Source organism: Diabrotica virgifera, chromosome 3 (genome assembly GCF_917563875.1).
Source record: "Diabrotica virgifera virgifera chromosome 3, PGI_DIABVI_V3a".
Taxonomy (NCBI): Eukaryota; Metazoa; Arthropoda; class Insecta; order Coleoptera; family Chrysomelidae; genus Diabrotica; species Diabrotica virgifera.
In genome coordinates this window covers 258012228-258028612 of record NC_065445.1, presented here as the reverse complement: position 1 = coordinate 258028612, position 16385 = coordinate 258012228, and the positions used below count along the sequence as shown (strand labels likewise).

The following is a 16385-nucleotide window of genomic DNA, read 5'->3' as shown; positions in this document are numbered from 1 at the left end:
AGTACTCTTATTTGTTTTAGGTATCTAAATAAGAACCGTTCGGCGACGTATCTGGGCACTTTTGCAGCTTCCCTAAGGCAGTTGTTGTGTGCCGCTTGTATCTTCTTCTTGTTATTTTGACTTGTGTGACCCCATGCAAGAGATGCTTATTTAATTATTGGCAGTGTGAATGTTAGTCCTTCATGCCACACTCTATCGAAGGCTTTGCTGACATCCAGAAAGGCTGCTCCCGTGTATTGTTGGTCTTTGAATCCAGCTGATATATATTCGGTAAGTGTTAGTATTCGAAGTTCACTGAAATGTTGCGCTCTGAATCCAAATTGTACTTCTGGGATTATGCCTAGCCTGTCTGTCTCTGATTGGAGCCTGGTTTGGATGACCCGCTCTACTATCTTACTGACTGCTGGAAGTAAGCTAATCGGCCTGTAATTTTGCTTAAATATGTGCTTATTTCCTAACTTGGGTATCATAATTACATGGGCTTTCTTCCATTGGTTTGGGTTGGGAAGAGCCTGTATCTTAGTATTGCGTTTGATATATTTGTCAAATACACAACTGCTTTCGAAGGAAGATACTTTAGAGCTCTGTTATTGATTTCGTCTAGACCAGGTGATTTCTTTGGTGAAGTTTTTCGGATCAGTTCCACTTATTTCTCTTAGTGATTTGGGAATTATTATTTCTTCTTTTTCTTTGGGCGTTTCTAGTTCTGTGTCTTCGACTTCTTCGATAAAGTCTGTGTCTTCGTCTTCGTGATAATTCAGTGCGCACTCTCTTTCAAGGGTCCTTCTCATCACCTCGGCTTTCTCTTCTTCTGTGTAGACGATTCCATTTTCTCCGTGTAGTGAGGGAATGGGTTTTCTCTCGTTTCTTTAAGTTCTTTGGAGCCTCCATAATATATTATTATAAACCAGACAATTTTCCACAATGAAAGATAGAAGAATGAACAGTCAATTTCGGATTCATCACTCAGTATTGATATATGTCACTTTACTATTAATCTGTCATTTAAAAATATGTTTATAATTCTATAATGTTAAAAAATGAAAAGCTTAGTGCGGAATTATGGTCTGGTTTTCGATTTCTAATACAGCAACATTACTTATAAAGAGACTTAACTTAAAAACAAAATCTCAATCAAAGATGCAAGGAGATGACGAAACTCACCACAGGGAAAGACCGCCATGTCCTAAAGAAAAAGCGAATTTCTTATCAGTGTTAACCTTCTTCTACTCTTTAAAAGTTTTCCATAGAGGCAGAAAGAAAGAGTTTACCGAAGATGATCTCACTCAACCCTTGCCTGAACATAAATCTTCCTATTTGGGCGATAGAATTTCAGAAGTGTGGAGAGATGAATACGACAAAGCCATTGAACAGAAAAGGAGACCAAGAATGGGACGAGTAATTTTGAGGACATTCATTAGAGAGTTTTTGGTGTATGGGTGTGTGATTTTTTGCATGGAAATACCTATCAGGTGGGTGTATGCTTATTTCTGTATGTTTCGCATATATTGTCACTGTCCATTAAAAATATTTAGGAAATAAATTATACACTGCCCATCAGAGAAAATGGGTCGCCCACAAAATTTAGGAAGGTTTATATTTTGTTTACATATTTCTGCTTTTTTAATTTGTTTTATGTTAATTAAATTAAATGAATTATCAGGTATACGCTCTGAGCTTCGCTGGTGTCGCTCCTAGAGGATTAGTAATGCAACTTTCATCGGTAATTTTTAAATTTATTATTTAATTGTTATCGCTTAATATTTATAACGCAAAAAAGTAATTAAATTGTAATCGATTTTTTTAAGATTTTGCTAATCATTTTGACGTTCTATTGATGAAATATTAATTTCTTACTTCGGATACTTTCACAATTATCGTGTAGATGGCGTTAAGATTAATAGATTAATTTATAAATACATATTACAGAACATTAAAAAAACTTAAATTCAGTATTTAAAACGTAAGTATATTTAATAGGGGAGCGCAATTAGAACGAAAATATGGATTGTTTCGGAATAATTCAAACAAGCTTATATTTTTCTAAAACTTTTTTTGTTAGTTTATATACATGTTAAAGTAAAAACTTCTACTCGCAGATTTGGCCGCTAATTGTTTATTAATTGTTTAAACAATAACAATTGTTTTGTATAAATAATTATAAAAATATCGTTAAATTCATCATTTTACTTTGATAAAATATGTTTCTACTTTGTTTTTGGTTATGCTGAATCCGAATATGGCATTACAATTTAAAAATTCTTATATAGAAGCTTTTATACAGTATGTTTGCGTAGCTAGGAACCACATGGAAAACCTTTTTATTATCAATTTTACGAAAAAAAGTTATTCTTCATAAAATACTCTGGATAGTCAAAAATCTAAAACGCAACCACCAGATATCAAATTTTATCAATTTTATACGAGTTATGTCAAAAATATGAATTTCGTTAAAGAGTAAAGTGCCTTTATATTTAAGAATATCAAAAATGCTATTATGAAAAGCTGTTTGAAATTAAAAACTATGTTTAAATATACAATTACATTATTTTAATCGAAAAAATTTTTTCAATTTTTTCTCAAATTACGGATACTGATCATCATCATTTTATTACAATTCCCTGGTCTAGAACCTAAGATACAACCATCAGATATTAAACTTTTTTAATTTTATACGAGGTATGTAAAAAAGATGAATTTTTCTTAAGAGTTAAGTGCTTTTATTATTCAAAATATTTTAATTAGAAGGATGTAATTGAACACTAAAACAAATTTTTTAATTCCAAACAACATTTATTACTAACACTTTTAGATATTGTGAAATTTATCGATACTTTACTCTTGAGTGAAATTCATATTTTTTGACATACCTCGTATAAAATTCATTAAATTTGATATTTTATGATTGCATCTTAGATAACATATAATGCAGAGTATTTTATAAAGAATAACTTTTTTTCGTAAAACTGATAATAAAAAAGTTATCAATAGGTTCCAAGTTACGCAGACATACTGTATAAGAGTTAAAAAAAAATTTTTTTGCTGAACATTTATTATTGTTGAAGTTTATTATTAAATGTATTTTAGGTAAGTTTTCCAGAAAAAAGTTTTGATCACTTTATATAAACATTTTTTAGCTGGTAGAGGAAAGGCTGCAAATATGGGCTGGTCTTGTAATATGGGCTAGGTGGGTTTCACAGCTATTCGTTGCAGATCTCTACATTTTGACTATTGCAAAAGGTATTTGACGAAGTTAAACTATCACCGTAGCGATGTCGCCACTGTGGTAGATATTTCCCAGTTTATAATAATTGTTTGTCGGTTGGTGCGAGTGTCAAAACTTTTTCGGGTAAGTTGATAAATTCCAGTATTTACAAATAAACACGAATTTCAAAAAAACGTCTGTGTCACGTTGAAGCTCTATTATTAGTCTTTGATATATGCTAATGAGTTTTCTTCAAATTGTCTGCTTTTAGACATAACTTCTTTTGTTGTGCAAAGCAAGCGTGTTTACAATATGGGCTATGTCTCTGTTTTCATTATGGGCTAGTGGCCCATATTTAGAACAATGTAGCAATGTAGGCAAAACGAAGTAGGAAAAGGCAAAGAAAAAGAAAAGAAAAAGAAATAAAAAAGGAAAACGTAAGCAGGTTAACAAAGTCACAAAGAACCAAAAAAAGAAATCGGGTTCTAGTAGCGAGGATGAGGAGGAATATGTGCCTGCAGATGATGAGAGTGATTACAATGAGTTTCCTTCTACACAGCCTCCACAAGACGCAGCTGACGTAACGTATATGTTTTGCGAAGCCCTTTTTTCAGAGTATAATATTGGTGAAATTTGGGTCAATTGCTTCTGTGCCATTTGTGGGCACATAACCAGTGCGCTGGGGCCGAAAAAGAAGAATATGTGTGTGACGTTTGCAAATAGTTTTAGCATATGGGTTATTTGATGTATTTTTTGTATTTTAGATATTAAAATATATTTGTCACGCATTTATCTCACTTCACACAAATTTAAGACACATTTTTCGGGGTAGCCCATATTTAGGATCATTATTCAAACGGCGCAAAAGTACAATTTTTCATTATTTGTACATTTAAAACACTTGTATATTTTTTAATCAATTTGGACTTTGGGCAGGTTATAAATAACTAAATGTAGGTATTTTTACATACCTTTGGAAATAAAACAGAATCTTTATTCTTTTTTTACAAAGAAAAACAAAATGGGTAGCCCATATTTGCATCCTTTCCTCTAATTTTCGGTTTTTGTATTACATTTTTGTTATCTTTCTTAATTTTCTCAAAAAGAAATAGTCTATTTCATTTCTAAAGTAAAATAATTGAGTGCATTTTAAAGATTACATCCTAAGCTTTAAAAAAGCACTTATAAAACTGTAATAGATATGTTCAAACTTGAGTAATACCGTCTTAAAGTGGTGGTAATTCTATAAAACTACAAAGATTTGAAAAATTACATTTTTTAAGACGTCATATCATTTGAATTCAATTTTTGAGATTTTTTTTGAATGAAACATCATTTAGTACGATGCTTTAAAGGTAATTTGTGCAAAATTGAGGGTTTTATAAGAAAAATTGTATTAGTTACACATTTTTAAATCATTTTTAAACAAAATTCATGTAAGGCTCAATTTACGCCCCCACCGTACTTATGCCCATACATTTTATTTCTTCTTATTATAACCATAAGATAGTTTAATTATTCTTCTTTCATGTCCAATTTGTAAAATTTCATTTGATCGATTAGTTAAAATTAAAATTAAAATTAAAATTAACATTAAAATAACTCAACCGTGCACTTCGCCGTACGCTAGTTTACAGTGCGCCAATGTTTGTGAGAAGGGTGACTTTAGCTTTATAAATAAAAAATTATAGAAGATACAGATTTAATTTTAGAAAATTCTTTATATAAGGTTTTTTTTGTAAAATTTTCTGAATTTTTCAATGGTCAAGTCAGTTTTGTTCTAAAGTTTATATTTTCGAAGTTATTTAAAAAAACATCAAACTTCGTAGTTCATTTATTTAATAAAAAATGAAGCACCCACTTCTCGAGTAGAACTTTTTGATATGTTGTTTATTAAACATTTCTTAATGAAATTACAAAAAGTTCTATCTTGTTTGATTTTTTCCGAAGTGAAAATCTATATACACTCCCCTATAAGGTAAAAATATATACCACAGCTTTGACCAACTAATATTTTTTATAATTAATGTTTTTATTTTTAATTTTAAATTAATCACTTTGACATTTATGTCAAATTTCCAGTAAACGTTTACAGACTTGACACTACTGGCGCTCGCGAATTTTTAAATATCCCCTCTACGTACGAGCTCACAGCGTATACTGAGAAGCTAGACCGAGCCTGTACAGAGAATAAACAAATTCGCAAAAGCTATCCTAGGCTTTATGCCGGTTCTTTGAGCCTTGTTTTCTTTTACAATGGGTAGGATGCTAACCTTGTCCATCAACCCTCCTCTTTTATCCTGACTTGGGACCGGCTGTGAGCGTGAATGCGGCTTTTGAGCTACTCAATCCACCCAGTCTTCGCGCTCATAACCCCCAGGCAGAGTTCGAACGATCTCCAAAGATTAACACACATCAATTCCACACCCAAGAAATACAATATGATAATATCAGCAGAAAAAAAACCAAATATATGACAACATCTAAATACCCACTACGATGTAAAAACGAAATTGATGGGAAAATAATAAAGCAGGAAGCAAGGTTTAGATATCTAGGAATAAATATAACTAGTTACGGAGATGTTGAAGAAGAAGTACGACAACAAAGCTTAAAAGCAAGTAAAGCGGCGGGATTTCTTAATGACACAATCTGGAAGAACAAATACCTAAGACAAGACACAAAATCAAGAATCTATAAAGCAGCAATTAGACCTATATTGACATACACGGCGGAGATAAATCCTGACAGAGAAACCTGATAGAAACGACAGAGGTGAAAATACTTCGACGAATATCAGGGAAAAGTCTGTTGGTTAGGGAGAGAGGCGAAAACATAAGAAGACATAAATGGACATAAATGGATAGGTGACAAAACAGAAACAGAAGTGGAACGAACACATTAGTAGAATGGCAGAGGATAGGATAGTACCAATAGCAGGAGACCTGAAACACGAAGTCACCAAATGGACGAAGAAGTATTGGCAAACCAAGAAAAAGATGGTGCGATAATTTAAACACTTTAGGAGGTTAATATTGATGATGAAACAGGCTTTAAAGCCTACATACAAGAAGGAAGAAGAAGAAGAAGAAGCAATACGTTTTAACGCAGCTTCGCGGAATTGATTGTTTTAAGAACTGTGTGAACTATTGTAGTGTTTTAAGAGATTCTGAGATATCTTAGTATTATACTGGCCCCCTTACAGTGAAGTGAACAATGGAAACATATCTAAAATCTGTTCAGATTGTTACATTTCTGGAAAATGAAGCAAGCCAAAGGGATGTGGCAAGACAATTTAATGTTAGTCTCTCAACTGAGCAGATAGCTTAAATTCTTAAGACGGGATATCATCAACGGTGACCCCCTACGGGTAACAAAAGGAAGACACCAGTTAGAGAAGGTCGCGTTCTCGTTTCGAAAGTTGCGAAACAGGACGAATCCTGCTAGAATGCTACAAAGCCATATTCAGCCAGCCCAAGGACCAGTAATCAGTATTTGTACCTATTGTTCGACGAAGGTTAAGGAGTTTGACAGCTTGCTATCCAGCAACAGGACCATTATTGTTCAAGCAATCTATATAGTGTAATGGGTAAGATTATTGTAGCTTTGGGTTGTTCTTCTTTAATATTAGGCCGGCAGCTGGTGTTTTCTGGTAATTAAATATGTAGTTAAAAATATTTATTTATATTTAGGTAAATACCGTTAAAGCAGGACATAATATTGTGTTAAAATTAATTTTATCAATTTTTTAATAACATTTAACCTCAGAGGGACCTCCCTCTTACCGCATGCTTGCATTAATAACTGATGTAGAATAGCTTTTATAATTAATCTTGTTATTGTTAGAATTACTGATACTAAAAGAACTTTATAAAAACACAGTTAGATCTAAAATTACTTTAGGTATACAGTTCAAAACTTTTAAAATTCAGCACAAAATGCAAGCATGTCCCCGCTCTTTTTTTATTAAAAATACAAAATCTAAAAATATTTTTTTAACCGAGTCTTTTCATTAGTACACTTATGCTTGGAAAATGAATTGCACAACACAACAAATAAAATACTGATACACTTAACTCATTTTCTCCTTCTTCCGTATTTTCTTCGTCACTATCATCGCCCAATTCAATAATAAATTTATTTCCACCATTAATGTGGAAGTGCCCAATCTTCTTATAATATTCTTCTACTTTGATCACTTTGGCAATTCTTTTCTGCCAGTCTACTTTGGTAATATTGGCTACTTCTTTTTTAATTATCTCAATTACCTTTTTGTCAAATTTAGGAAATGTATTTGAACGCCTTATACTTGGTTTTAATTGTCCCCAAATTAACTCAGTAGGATTGAAAACACAAAAGTAGGGGGGAAGTCTCAATATAGTGTGTCCATGCTTTTCGGCAATACTCTCTAGAGCGTATAATTTTCTAAATTGCTTCGTGTGTAGAACTTCAATAAGTTGTTTTTTTGTGTAAAAATCTTCGAAATACAAATAATTTTCCATTAAAAAATTTTGCAGGTCAGCTTTGAAGATGTATTTGGTATTTTAGTGAGCTGTCGGGAATGATAGGAACCGTTGTCAAGCACTATTACGCTGTTTTTCTCCAAGTTTGGGATCAGCGAGTTTTCAAACCAATCTTCAAAAATGTCAGCTTTCATATTCTTGTGGTAGTCAACGTTACAATCTTCCATTTTCTTCCCACATAATTTTAAAGCATTCGGAACCCATCCCTCACTTCCTCCGCAATGTACAATAATTAGCCGCGAGCCTTTATTTGCAGGCATTTCTGGTATGCACATGCTTGAACCATCTGTCCATCCTTTCTTAACTGTATCGTGGGTATCATACCAAGTTTCATCTAAATAATAAATTCTCCTATTTTCTTGCCTATATTTAGTAATTTCTTCTAGGTACATATTACGTCTGTTGACTATTCTTTGGCTTTCCATAATTGCTTGACGTTTATTTATTTTTTTTAACTTAAAGCCCATTTTTTTTATCCAATTTTGAAGAGTTTTCTCACAGCAGTTCATATTTCGACCGGTTGTTTCCAATTTCTTTCTTATTATTTCTATTGTAGGTATTTCATTGCTTTTGTAGCAGTCGTATATTGTGGTTTTGAATAGTTTTACGAGTGAAGGATTTAAAGGTCTTGAAAATTTGTAGTCACATCGTTTCTTGCGATGATAGGGTTCATTTTTAACTATTTTATATACATTAGAAAGTGGAATTTCTGTTAAATCAGAGGTGGCTTGTGCCAATAGTGTTTCATCGAAGCCGAATTTCGTACGTAGATTTTTGTATACATTCAAACATACTTGCTCTGTTTCTGCATTTGAATGCATTCGAATCTTCTTTACGAGCTCTTTTTTTTAGTAATTACATTCACACTAGCACTGGCAATTTTTACAATATCAGCGTTATCGTACGCGATATTTACATTATCCCACGGGCGCCACATCACTATTCACATTAATTAAATTACAATAATTAACACTTGACACTCTCCAAACGAAATACTAAACCAATATTCAAAATAATTACAGCAACAAAACACTCGTATCACTTAACACACGACACTCCAGTACTAACACACTGCTAGCTACCGAACTAAAACTAAGATTTTGCACGAAACTTGTGAATAGATATGCGGGAGGTCTGACCGTAAAAACACAGATGCTTCAAAGGGCCGCTTCTTAAACGTTTGACCTAATATCTATATTTGAAGAATATCATATTTCACCGGCTTAAAGCTATTCCACAGTATTTTTTACTTGGACTTTACCTACTACTGCTCACAAAAGAGTCAGACTTGCATTTGCCCGTGTAGACGTCAATAATTGAAGAATAGACAATTGGAAAGTGTTGTTTACAGATGAGTGTAGAATGTCACTTTATGCTACATATGGTCGAAGTAAGGTCTACAGACGAGAGCTGAAGAACGTTATGCTGGGGTTATGCTTTTGGTGGTAGCTCAGTAATGTTTTGGGTGTGGATTTATTTCGAGGTACACACAGATCTCGTCTTGATTGAGAGAGGCGCATTAATAACACACAGATAACTGATATCCTACAACATCATAATGTGCTGTCATATGCTGGGTTTATTGTCAATGGTTTTCTGCTAATGCAAGATAATGTGAGGTCACTTAAGGCAACGATTGTAACACAATATCTTGAAGATGTTAGTATTCCCAAAATGGACTGGCCTGCTCAAATTCCAGACCTTAATCCTATTGTGTATATATGGAGCTTCTCAATAGACATGTAAGACGGCAAATTTTTCGTAGTCCTCCATTTGTTACTAATGATATTTCGGGTTAGGCCCTACAAGAGTAACTGACTCAATACACAATAGCTTTAATTTGATATAAATAAAAACATAAAATATTTATTAAATTTTGTTGGTGACCCGTTTTCTCCGATGCGCTGTATTATGTACATATACAGGGTGATTGATTAGTGGAGTAAAGTTCAATAGATCCGCTATAGTAATAGATAGCAATAAAAGTTAATAAGAAAAATTTTAGCCACCTTTGAGCTTCATATTACAAAATTAGTTAGAATGTTACAGGGTGTTCGATAGCACAGTGGCAGACTAAACTTATGTTTTTTTAAATGGAACACCCTATATTTTATTTTAAATTCGAAACACCTTTAACTTCTCTATCACAAAAATATTAAGGTTTCTTATGTTATACAGTGTATTTACAAAGTTATAACCAATTTTATATGAAAATCGTAACAAGTTCAACTCCCTGTATAAATAAAAATAAGCAAAACAGCAATGGTTTGTTAATGCCGTATTTTTTTACGTATTATCAAAATTTTCAAGAATTATTGATATTGCTAATTTTCTTTATATCAAATACAGGGTGAGTCAAAACGCAAGTACATTATTTTCTCAGTAATTTTAAATGGAACACCCTGTATTTTATATCACTATTGAAAAGTACCATTACCGTACTTTAATTTTTGGATAACATTCCTTATGTCTAAATTTATTAGTTTTCGAGATATTTTCATTTTTCAATGGACCAGTAGCGTGGGCCACCCAAATCACCAGAATTTAATAAACTGGACTGATTTTTTGGGGTTACGTTAATAATGAAGTTTATAAAATACCTCCAACAACAAGGTATGAGATGAATGATAGAATACAAAGTGTATTTCGATGTGTTAATTTACAAATGCTTCGTAGAGTAAGTAGCTCATTCAATGATCGTTTTTAGGCGTGCATAAATGTGTTAGGAGGTAATTTTGAACACCTTATGTAATTAAATATTAAAAATATTTTATTAAAAGTAGCTTCTAATTTTTCCAAACATGTTTTTTTGCAAAATGTAATACTAAAAAATGATGTTTGTTCTTTATTTGTTACATTGTTACATTTACATACAAAAGTAGTGTTTAATTATCTTCACAAAATGTTGTATTTTGTGTTTGTGTGTTTTTTTGTGAAATTTATTACCAATTTTCTTTGTTTATTTGTTGCATTTACATAAAAGAGTAGTTTTTAATTGTTTCAAAAATTTTGCATGTTGTGGTTGTACTTTTTTTTTTTGTAAAATGTATTACTAATAAATTATTTTTATTTCTTTATTTTCTACATTGTCACATTGATTACCGGATTGATAATCAGTAATCGTCAATTGTCAATTCAGTCATGGCTTACTTAAAATTTAGATAAATTTAGACACCTAAAATAATTTGCTCTGAAAAATGAAAATATCTCGAAAACTAATAAATTTGGACATAGGGAATGTTATATAAAAATTAAAGTACGGTAATGTTACTTTTCAATAATGATATAAAATACAGGGTGTTCCATTTAACATTACTGAGAAAATAATGTACTTGCGTTTTGAATCACCCTGTATTAAAGAAAATCACCATATAAAGAAAATTAGCAATATCAATAATTCTTGAAAATTTTGACAATAAATAAAAAAATATGGCATGAAAAACCATTGCTGTTGTGCTTATTTTTATTTATACAGGGAGTTGAACTTGTTACGATTTTCATAAAAAATTGGTTATAACTTTGTAAATACCCTGTATAACACAACAAACCTTTATATTTTTGTGATGGAGAAGGTAACAGGATTTTGAATATAAAATAAAATATAGGGTGTTCCATTTAAAAAAACCAGTTCGAATTCATCAGTCTAATAGTGCGGACATAAATTCGTGTGCTGGTATTTTTACTTTTTGCTGAGATAAGTATATTACCTGCTAATTATATTTTAATTGAAATACCTAGTATTTCAACTATTGTTTCCTATTTATATTTAAGAGTTTGGTTTTGATTTTACGATTTATATATTTTATTTACAAATATTATTTAAAAACATTTCTAATATTTTATAAACCATGGGGGAAAATACGGGCGGGAAACCGCCCGATTTAAATTTAAATAATTGTCCGAACAATACTGAAAAAGAAAATATTGATTCTAGTTATAATAATATTATTGATTTAGAAAATCGTTATAGACCAGGCGATAAAGGTCCTTATTTTGTTTTCGTGGAAAGTAAAGAAAAACATATTGGAAGGCTTTTCCCAATTAAAATTGGTCACTATATACTCCCGGAGGAGAAATTAAGTAAACAAGTGGAGGATATAAAATCGGTAGGAATAAACCGCGTAAAAGTCATATTTAAAACTATGGAATCCGCTAATTCGCTAGTAAATCATTATGTTATAAATCAAAATAACTTAGTAGCATATATCCCTAAATTTTACACCCATAAAAAAGGCATCGTCAGAATGGTTGATACGACTTTCTCCGAGGAGTATCTACTAAAAGCCATCATTTCCAATAAACAAATTGTAAGCGTTCAAAGAATGAAAAGAAAAATTATAGACTCAGACGGAAATTCCAGTTTAGTTAACAGACAAATGATTATAGTACAATTTCTGGGCAATGAAATCCCACAAAACATACAAATTAATCTTTGTAACTTTCAAGTAGAATCTTATGTACAACCGGTTGTCCAATGCTTTAAATGTTTGCGTTATGGCCATTCGGCCAGACAGTGCAAATCTAAAGAAAGCAGATGCAAAAAATGCACAGGTTTGGATCATCTGGAAGATGAGTGTCAATCAGAAAATGTTTGTATTTACTGTAAAAACAATGAACACACTTCAATCTCCCGTAAATGCCCTATTTTCACAAAACAAAAACAAATTAAACATATTATGGCTCAGGAAAACATTTCCTTTAAAGAAGCTGAAAATATGTATGTAAATCCTTCCTATGCCAAAATTATTACGAATAACAGGTTCTCGGTGTTAAATAATATTAACAACTTTCCACCATTGCCTGAAGTAAGGCAAACATCTTCTCAGAGTTCTTCAGCCGTATTAAGGAAACCCTTTATCAAAACAAATATTCCTACTTCCAAAAAACGAAAACCTTCCCCACTATCTCCCACTACAGAAATGTCACCAATAAAAAAAACCCCCCAATTAAAATCAAATGCTAATACTGTTCTTCCTAATCCTTATAGGGACGAATATATGAACTATAAAGAAAAGTCAGTACTTATACTATCTACATTCGTTAAACAACTTCAAAAAAGTTTTCCGTCTAGCCCAGTTTCTTTTGCAGAATCAGATATAAGAGAATTTGTTAATAATATGTTTGATACCGACAATCACACAGATGGAATGGACATTAATATTAGTGGATCTGAATCCGAATATTATTAACCTTCCCGATTCCTGACCATAATATTAAAAAAGACAAACTATATATTTTGCAGTGGAACTGCAGATCTTTAAAATCAAATAAAGCAAGTTTAATTAATTTTGTTAACAGTACAACTATTGACATCATTGTTATATCAGAACTATGGCTTAAGCCTGACGAAAACTTTTTTTTGAAAGGGTTCAATTTAGTTAAAAAATGTAGAGTTGATGGTTATGGTGGCGTTGGTATTTTTGTAGCGCAAGGGCTCGGTTTTAAAGAGGTTAATATCATCCAGCCGTTAAACATAGATTTAGAAGTGTGCGCAATTACTTTACCTTCTATAAACTTATCAATAGTGTCTATTTACCGACCACCTGACGTGATTGTCAATTTTACCGACTGGCTACAATTATTTCAGCAGTTCAAGTCCCATACTCTTTTTTGCGGAGACTTTAATGCGCACCATGATAGGTGGGGACCTATACCTGATGATCGACATGGTAAAATTTTAGTAGATGCAATAGATCATCTAGACCTTGTTGTATTAAACGATGGTACTCCCACTAGAATTAACTCTAGTGGAAATCATTCAGCTGTTGACATAACATTAACCTCTCATTTTTTAGTTGATAAATTAACTTGGACGGTTTTAGATGACACTATGGGATCGGACCACTACCCAATAGCTATCGACATCCAAATTAAGCCTTCAAATTTTTCAATAAACCCATCCACTAAGTGGAATGACACATGCGCAAACTGGGAATTATTCCAAACACTCTTGGAAAAAGGTGTTACTCAGTTACTTACTGAAAATAACACAAGTAATGCATCAACATTTTTCGAAATGATTTCCAATGCAGCGACTCGGTCTATGCCTGTTAAAAAATCTTTTACTCCCATTTCCCCAAGACCAATTTGGTGGGATCAGGAATGTAGTAAGATGGTAGAAAAACGGAAAACGGCCTTAAAAAATTATAGAATTCTGTCCAATCATAATAATTATTTAGTTTATAAAAACGTAGCTGCCCAAGCTAAACGTTTATTTAAAAACAAACAACGTTGTAGCTGGATTAACTTCCTAAATAAACTTAATAAAAATACACCACTAACTGAAATTTGGAAGTTCGTTAAAGCTGTAAATAATAAAAATTTTCATTGTCCCAAAAAACCTCTTTCAAAAAAATTAATAGAGGAAATACTAAACAAAATAGGTCCTCCTTCTGCTTCTAATTTTGTGGTTAAATCAGTTAACAAATTCCCATTTAATCATGAAGATGAATTGTCTACTTCTTTCACAATGGACGAATTGGATTTAGCGATCAAAAATAGTCGGAACACAGCTCCCGGGTTAGATGGCTTTACTTATAAAATAATTTATAACTTACCATATTCTGCTAAAAATTTTCTTTTGCAATTATTTAATGACTGGTGGAGGAAACAAAAATATTATGACTGCTTTAAAAATATTATAATTTGTCTGTTACTTAAACCTTATAAAGATCCAGAAATTCCATCATCATACCGCCCAATCTCGTTAATATCATGCGTGACCAAAACATTCGAAAGATTAATTAAGTTTAGATTAGAACATTTTGTGGAATATAGATCCCTTTTACCAAGCATTCAATATGGTTTTCGCAGAGGACGGGGAACAATAGATGCGGTGAGTCACTTAGTTTCAGATATACAAATAAGTTTTTCCAGAAACCTATATACATTATGTTTATTCATAGATCTAACAGGGGCCTATGATGTAGTTGACCTAAATATTTTATCAAAAAGATGGAAAAAATTGGAATTAATAAAACTGTATGTACCAATATCTTAAGTATCTTTCATAATAGAAAAATATTTTTACGTGATCATAATAACGTATTACATGGTCCACACACAGTATGTAACGGTTTACCTCAGGGGTCTGTATTGAGCCCTATTTTATTTAATATATACACTGCAGATCTGCATACGTTAGTAGGTGATAAATTCAACATGATACAATACGCGGATGATTTATGTTTTTACTTCAGCCATGGTTCATATGAGAAATGTTTAGATGACTTAAATGAATGTATGCATTTGATAACAGGTTGGTTTAATGACATGGGATTCAGTGTTTCTCAGGATAAGACTGCCTTGGTATGTTTTACTCGTCACCGAGTTAGAACTGCTAGAGCTGCTTGTCTAGACGAGTTCACGATTCCATTCGTCGACGAATATAAGTACCTAGGTATAGTACTAGATAAAAAACTGCTTTGGACTAACCACATAAAATATATTAAAAAAAGATCCGAACACGGCATAAATCTACTAAAAGTGGTTTCCAAAAAAAAATGGGGAGCAGATGTTACTGTATCGTATACATTCTACAAAGCATATATTCGTTCCATATTGGACTATGGTTGTACATTATACGGGGCGTCATCCAAAACGAATCTAATCACTATTGATCGTATACAATATAAGGCTTTAAAAATTTGTATGGGTCTAATGATGTCATCGCCTAACCAAGCAGTCCTTGCAGAAATACAAGAACCCCCATTAAATATACGTAGACAGTACTTAGCTGAAAAACAAATAATTAAATACAGAACATTTAATACGAGTATGATCCGAAAAATAGCTTTTATTAACACTTGTAATCTTACAACACCTTATTGGAGGATAAAAAATTCCCCTCCCTTGGCAGATGGCTTTGTTAATACCAACCATTATGAAATTTTTATATTAAATAGTCCCAAATATCCAATATTTCAATATAGTTATCAAAGTATCATATTTCGGCCAACAATTATATACCCTGAATATTCAGAAATCCCTAATTTAAATAACCTAATACTCACCACCACATTGAATGCTTTTGGAAAGGATGTAACTAAAATATTTACAGATGGGTCCAAAAGTGAGGTTGGAATAGGTGCAGCAATTTTTGTTTCACACATCAATCATGTCGAAAAATTTAAACTAGCGGATATATTCTCTATTTACAGCGCCGAGTCCTTGGCGATTAAAAAAAGCCTATTATGGTGCACGCTAAATCCAGTTCAAACTGTTTGTATTATGTCAGATTCTAAGTCCGTTTTGCAAGCTATTGAAGGACCTCCAATAAATATATATAATCAAGAATTAATTTGTGAAATAAAAAACTTATTGTACCAATTAAATCAGCAAAATAAAAAAATAATTCTCATATGGGTAAAAGGTCACAGCGGTATTATCGGTAACGAAAGGGTTGATTATGAAGCGAAAGAAGCTTGTAAATCAGATAAATTCGTAAAAATATTTTCACATACCGACTTAAGTACTAAATTAAAAAAATCTATTAAAGACAGATGGACAGAATCTTACAATAATTTTAGCAAGACATCGAAAAATCTTTATTTTCAGCTTTATCCACAACTTCCAAATAAAATACCGCATACGACTTTTGATTATATCAAAAGACATACTTCAGTTATAACTCGCTTAAAATTGAATCACGGCCGTTT

General features: G+C 32.0%; 1 protein-coding gene across 2 annotated transcripts in view; it reads left to right on the top strand.

The window, feature by feature from the left end:
- The first annotated feature begins 1000 nt into the window (after positions 1 to 1000).
- Positions 1001 to 16385, top strand: part of LOC114329657 (probable multidrug resistance-associated protein lethal(2)03659) — an 86707-nt gene continuing 71322 nt past the window's right edge. The window contains exon 1 of one of the 2 annotated variants that reach the window (XM_050647348.1): positions 1001 to 1472. In XM_050647348.1, coding sequence (XP_050503305.1) covers positions 1063 to 1472 — 410 coding nt within the window. In that variant the 5' untranslated portion in view covers positions 1001 to 1062. The remainder of the gene's footprint in view (positions 1473 to 16385) is intronic. The other variant, XM_050647349.1, reaches the window with a different exon arrangement.